The 6,942-nt window shown below is 29.9% G+C and overlaps 1 protein-coding gene and 1 non-coding gene across 2 annotated transcripts; both read left to right on the top strand.

Moving 5' to 3' along the window:
* Positions 1-3,043: 3,043 nt before the first annotated feature.
* On the top strand, positions 3,044-5,675 carry LOC129887528 (eukaryotic translation initiation factor 5A-4). The gene is made up of 5 exons (XM_055962650.1): positions 3,044-3,321; positions 4,304-4,426; positions 4,540-4,596; positions 4,676-4,750; positions 5,359-5,675. The coding sequence occupies exons 1-5, from the start codon at positions 3,199-3,201 to the stop codon at positions 5,458-5,460; spliced, it is 480 nt and encodes a 159-aa protein (XP_055818625.1). The 5' UTR covers positions 3,044-3,198; the 3' UTR covers positions 5,461-5,675.
* Positions 4,969-5,087, top strand: LOC129888172 (small nucleolar RNA snoR100). The gene has a single exon (XR_008766594.1). It is a non-coding gene; the product is annotated as a small nucleolar RNA snoR100 (small nucleolar RNA).
* Positions 5,676-6,942: the final 1,267 nt, after the last annotated feature.

The raw sequence follows: 6,942 nt of genomic DNA on the forward strand, positions 1-6,942 counted from the left end.
ACATTATGCCCATGGGATTTTGTAATTTGAAGTCTATATATTTTAATTAATATTTGTTTAACGTACCATTTCATATAGACATCATGCCCATAGGATTTATAATTTTAATATATCATGTCTACACATATTTTAATTAATATTTTTAACATGTTAATATATATAGAAATCATGTTCATAGGATTTTAATAATTATTTATCATATTATTTTATATTGAAATCGTTCCTATAACATTTTAATAAATATTTCAGCATATAATGGTATTAAAAAGCATGCTTACTATTTTTCATAAATTTTCAATATATTGTTAGAACTCATTCTTATAGGATCTTAAATAAGTTGTCATAATGTTATTTTATAAAAAGATTATGCTTGTGATATTTTAATAAATTTTCAACAAAAGAGTTAGAAACCATATCTATAGTATTTTAATAAATTTTCAGCGTACTATTAACTAAAACATGTTAATATGATTACATAAACACTATAAGTTAATAACTAAAATTATAAAGCATGCCTTCTTTTATTACAATCACCTTAGTAATCGAAATTGCCCTCATATGTCTAAATAATAAAATTTTCCTCCATGTTATTCAAGTTCTATATTTATGATACATACGTCTAATTGTGTACATACATATGGTAATTTTTATGACTTTCTTTCAAGCATGTTAATTAATTAATCTAGTGGTTTACTTGAGATTTTATGTGCTAACTGCTCGTCCTATCCGTTTTGTTTAACGATGTGTCTAATTATGATGCCTATATTTTCTTTAGTCTAAAACCTACCCTGATAGTACGTCCAATGCCTCTTGGATATTAAGTTGGGACGTTAGACACCTTTTAGGACGTTAGTTTTTATTATTTCTTTTAAATCGTCTTAAGATTATAATAATAAATAAACTTAGGAGGGGTAAGGGTAGATAGGCCCTTCGGAAATGATGAAAGTCGACCTGAGCAGAAAAACGACAAAATACTATATTTTCGTCTTCCAATTAATAAGCCGGCGCTAATCCGAAAAATATGAGTACATAATTATTTTTACCCTGCCTACTCTTGAATAATTTTTGTTTGTATATATTTGGGGTAGTTCAATATTTTTAAAAATCAAAATGATTCTTTCTAGGCATCGCTAATTTCTATTATTTCGTTTGACTTTTACTATTATTTAGTTAGTTGATGATATTTATTTATCCTATACTAATTCTAACATTAATTATTTAGTTTAACTTAATTAAATCCCTTAAAGAGAAACTATTTTTTGTTTCTTTTAAATAATTTATTTAAATTATCCCTTTTTTATTTAATCATTTTTATACCAAGTCTATTACTCTTATAAATTATCCTAAATATTTTAAAATTTATATTTCTTTCAAATTGTTTAATGCTTTGATTATTGTTAAAAACATTTTTTTAAAGTTAGTCAAATAATTTTCAAATCGTCGGACAACCGCATGTTAGAGACTATTTTAAGTGCTAAAACCTTCTTAAAATAGTAATATGAACTTCGTACTTTTTTCTCTAATTTTTAAGACTTCAATATGTTAGGGTCTTTTGAATTAAGTTTTCTTGATTTCTTTAAAAAATTAAGTATCGACTCTTCTTTTACTAAAATTAATTTTCTCTATAAAGTTGAAATTAATTTTAAACTGTCTTTTTTCGACATAACACATACTATGAAGATTTTTTTATGCACCAAAAAGATGGGCTACTGAAATCGTGAAGATGAATATGGATAAGGTGTGTTATTTTGGAAAGATGGTGAAGAACAATTGAGAAAGATTAAGAGGAAAATTGCAGTTCTAAGGGAAAAGTGGGAGTTTGGAAACGTGCATAAGTTAATAATATCTCTTAATTGTAATTACAAAAGGAAGGCACACCCGTTTTCTCTCTCTTATTGATTATGATGAGATTTAATAATCAATTAATATATTTTATAAATTAATATAAATCTGTTAAGACTTGTAATTAAAAATTTATAAGTAGTAATTATAAAAGAGTAGATTTAAAGGGTGTAATATCAACTCTTAATTAGATATATGAGTTGATTTTCCTTTATGTACTAAATGAATCTTATTAATAATATTTTGAAACTCTAAATTTGATCATTACTACTACTAGGGGTGTTCACGGGTCGGTTATTGATCAAAACCAAAACCAAACTAATTTAATCGATTTTAAAATTATTAAAACCAAACCAAACCAATTAAAATATACATCCATCGGTTTGGTTGTTATTGGTTTCAGTTTGGTTTGGTTCGGTTATTAACCATACACAAAAATAAAAGAAATTATTCATTCAAAAGAAAAGAAAAGACAATAATTCATTCAAAAAAAAATTATTTTCCTTTCATTTTGGATCTTATAATTCTAATACTAAAACTTTAATTATTTTTAACTTCCTGCTTATATTGTTAGCTAATCCAATATACTAAACAACATAAACTTACTGAATAATGCATAAGCTAATGATATGATTGTACAAATAAAAGACATATCAACCTTACTATTTTAACTTAGTGTGCTGTATGTTTTTGCATAAAAAAGTGTTTATAAGAAATAATATATTATGTATATATAATTATAAAAAATATGTATATAATTTATCGGTTCGGTTCGGTCCAGTTATTTCTTTAATTTTTTTTAACAAAATCAAAACCAAACCAAATAAAAAAGTGACTTATTTGATCAGTTTGGTTTGGTTTTTCGATTTGGATCAGTTTTTACCCAAATTGTGAACACCCCTAACTACTACTTTATATAGTTATTTAATATTATAAATAGAAAGAAAAAATATGATAAATTCTCTTGCTTTCATAAAATGGACAAGTAAATTGAAATAATTATTTTAATATGAAGGCCAGATATTATGAAACAGAAAGAGTAAACAACATACATGAGAAATTTTTCCAAAGTAAATACTACACAAATTGAAATAACTAAAGATTAAAATAATATAACATAAAAAAAAATATCATACAAATTAAAACGGAAGAAGTAATTTTAATTCTCGGGTGGAGAAGAAATCACTTAATTCCATCAAAACAAAACCCTAAAAATCTATTGGAAATCCAATTAGGTTTTTCTGTGAGTCATAAAGCCCACCATATAAATAGCTCCTCACGTGCTCTTCGGCTCCTTCGCCCCCCCCATTCTGCTTTGCGTTTATTTTTCCTCTTCCTTTCAATCTAATTTGAGCCATGTCTGACGAGGAGCATCAATTTGAGTCTAAGGCTGATGCTGGAGCATCAAAAACTTACCCTCAACAAGCTGGTACCATTCGTAAGAACGGTTACATCGTCATCAAAGGCCGTCCCTGCAAGGTTCACTTTTATTTTTCACTGTGTATGTATGTATGTGTTGATTGAGATGTGTGTGTTGGTTGGGGTTTAGGGGGTTTATTTGTTGTTGCAGTTTTAGATCTGATGCTCTGTGGTTTTACTCCTACGTGTGTTTAATTAAGGAGTTTGTTTTTTTCTGTTGTAAAAGTAAGTCTGATAGTATACTAAACATCACTAGAGCGAAGTAGTGTTAGGGTTGAGGGTAGGTAGAGCACGTTTTCCTTTTAGGGTGTGTTTGGTGCGAAGAAAAATATTTTTTTGTTGGAAAATAAGTGGTTTTCTTACTTGAAAAATGTTATGCCAACAACATTTATATGTAATCTAGCAAATCATTATGTGGGCAGGCATGATGGGATGGGGAGTGGTGGTTCAGGGTAGTGGGGGTTGGGATGGTCAAGGGGAGGGTGTCGGGAAGAGATAATAGACTTGCAATGTCACTTATGCAATTGAAGTTTCCCTAGTTTGATTAAGGAAGTCATTTTACTCTTTTTTAGGGAGCTTGTTTGGTAGGTTTATCGTTGATGTGTTGTGATTTTATGTATCGACAAAAAACTATACAATTTGTCTGTATGTTGTAATCTTTAAAACAATATAGTACAATACAATACATTATGAACAATATGTAACAACCATCCAAATATAGTATTGTTTTTGTAGTGGGTTTACCATAGAGAAGTGAAAAAAAAATAGATTTGATATTTCACCAAAGATCCTTAGCTTCTGAAAATTCTTATAAGTTTATTTTTCTGCTGTTTGGTGTGAATATTTCTAATGTTGAATTTATCTTTCCCTAGATCTGGCTGTAGATCATAGTTATGGATGTATATGTGGATGATGTGCATCGACTTAAAGATTCTGCTTTCAGGACATTGCATAGATGCAGTTCCTTTTATTATGATTCAAGCCATTACTACATTAGTTCTAGTGTAAACAGTAGCTCTAATTTTGATGCTTCTCGTTACAGGTTGTGGAAGTCTCAACATCCAAAACTGGCAAGCATGGTCACGCCAAGTGTCATTTTGTTGCTATTGACATCTTCACTGGAAAGAAGCTTGAGGATATTGTTCCCTCTTCACACAATTGTGATGTATGTGCTCTCTTTATCTTGTTCACCATATGATTTTTGCCTCCTTTTCCCCAATATTCTCTTTTGCCTGTATATTTATGCTCATATTTAATAATTGTATGTTCAAATTGCAGGTGCCCCATGTTAATCGCACAGATTATCAGCTTATTGACATTTCTGAAGATGGATTTGTATGTGCCTACATTCCCTTGTCTGGTTCCTTTTATATTTTTGATTGATGTGGTCTAATATTGCTGCACAACGTTACAGGTGAGTCTGCTCACTGACAGTGGTAACACCAAGGATGACCTTAGGCTTCCTACTGATGATAACCTCCTTACACAGGTTAGTAATCTAATCCAAAGTTGTATTTTGGGTGTCCCGGGTGACTGGGAATTACAGTCTCTTCCTCTTATCATATATATATTTTTTTTCTCCGAGTAATCTTCTTCTAGCACAAGCTTTATTGCCTTTCCCAGCTTAAAAAAATGAATTTGTTTGGAGTCGTGGTAGTGTTAGAATCATATATCTGTGTACAATTAAGCCGATGCTCCGGACACAAAAAATGAAGGAAGCATGGTTATGTGCACGGAGATTGAATCAATAGAGTCTACATGTCTGCTCTCTCTGATACTCTTTTCAAGGGTTAATGATTCGAGGGCCTGGTTTTAGACTCACATCTTTTTTGCCTAGATTGTTGTATTTTGTGTCAAAATATGCACAGCTTTCTCAGTTGTATGTAGCCTCTAATTCTTTCACAAGCTCTTGAATCTCTTAGGCACAAGCTGGCCCTGGCCTGTACAACCACCTCTGTCCTTGAGCTATATAAGTGATGGTGCTTATAGTGAACACAATCATTTTTCATACCTCAGCTGGTCATATTTTTTTTGTTTTTTTGAAAACTGGGGCGTACATCTATGCAGCTACTGATTATTTTAATGTGCTGAATTCAGATCAAGGATGGGTTTGCTGAGGGTAAAGATCTCGTCGTGTCTGTTATGTCAGCCATGGGTGAGGAACAGATCAATGCCCTGAAGGATATTGGTCCCAAGTAATCTGTTGATTGATTGCTCGACGTGAAGTTCTTTACTACCTTGAGTGAGATAGATATTATAGTCATGGAAAAAATATTATGGTCTTATGGAATATTAGTGAGGATTTGCGGACCATTGTGAGTTAGATTTTTATTTTTGTTTTAAATTGTGGTATTCATCTGAATTTTGTTCTACTATAGTTTTTTGAATTTGGTGTGGAAATTATTTGCTGCTCATTTAGTTCAAATTACGGGAATTATTCTAGTTTCTCCTGCATTTGGACTAATACTCAAAACTTGGTTTTTTGAAAAGATTTAAATGGCAATCGAACTCCTCTTTTCTCTGGATTAACGATTTGGAGGACATTTATCTCTTGAATTTTCTGGCTTCCCTTGCAAGGAAATAATTATTTGATTTCTCTGTACCCCAAAGGATATGTCTTCAAATATTTTGTATTTGTTAACAGCACAAGCTGCTTTTAAGCCTATGGCTTTTTCTACACAAGCAGATGTCGTTTGGCAGAAGGTATGAATTAGAGAAAATAATATTGGGTATTATTTACCTGTTTGGCCATTTAAATAACTCTATTATAGTAGAGTATACAATAAAGAGTCTAATTGACCTATTACTAATGAGTCGAGTTAAAAGTAAAAGTCTTGACAGAAATAATAAAATGTTCTCACTTGAGTAAGATATATGTGTATTGTTATATATTTGGGATAATGCAAAAGTAGTTTCGGATTATGATCGAAATTTCAGCAACACACAATTTAACTAGGGTCTTATCCTTTCAAACTCTTCTTTTTTTGTATTTTTGTGCACTTTTTGTGGTGATGTGACACCTTCAGCCAATTAAATTGTGGTGACGTGACACCTTCAACCGGATTATGACGTGAAAATAATTAAATATATATAAGTTTTAATATTAATAATTATGCTTACTAACTAATTATAAAGTTATCAATTAAAAAATGATATGTGTCTAATTTTTTCACTCATCACTTGCCTTCAAAAGAGTGTACACACTCTCCGTGCTACGTCAGTTTTGAGGGTGTATTTATTCCATTTTAAAATAGTTTGTGGGTAATAGGACCTTAATTAAGTTAAAGTGTGTCGCTGAAATTTTAGATATAGTTTAGGGGATACTCATGCATTATCCCTATAAATTTCTTTATTTATTTTTACTTGTCTACCAAATTAGAAATATATTTTTACTTGTACTTGTCATTTTAACATATCCAAACAAAAGCTTAATCTCTTATTTGATAAATGTTTTTAGTTGATATATAATTTATATATGTAGTAATTATATATTTTATTTGATACTATTTTTATAAATATTAAATTATGGCATTAATAATATCAATGCTATTTTATTCTAATACATGCCATTCAATATTAATTTTATTCTTGTACAACAAATCAAACAAACGATTAAAAATAATGTCTACATAACTAATTTCAATATTAATAATATATCTTATTCAATATTCTCTCTTTCAC

The sequence above is a fragment of the Solanum dulcamara genome, chromosome 4 (genome assembly GCF_947179165.1).
Source record: "Solanum dulcamara chromosome 4, daSolDulc1.2, whole genome shotgun sequence".
NCBI lineage: Eukaryota > Viridiplantae > Streptophyta > Magnoliopsida > Solanales > Solanaceae > Solanum > Solanum dulcamara.

Coding starts and splice junctions, on each gene's coding strand:
- LOC129887528 (XM_055962650.1), top strand. CDS start 3,199: ATGTCTGACGAGGAGCATCAATTTGAGTCTAAGGCTGATGCTGGAGCA. Junction 4,597..4,675: donor ACATTTCTGAAGATGGATTT/GTATGTGCCTAC, acceptor ACAACGTTACAG/GTGAGTCTGCTCACTGACAG. Junction 4,751..5,358: donor ATGATAACCTCCTTACACAG/GTTAGTAATCTA, acceptor TGCTGAATTCAG/ATCAAGGATGGGTTTGCTGA.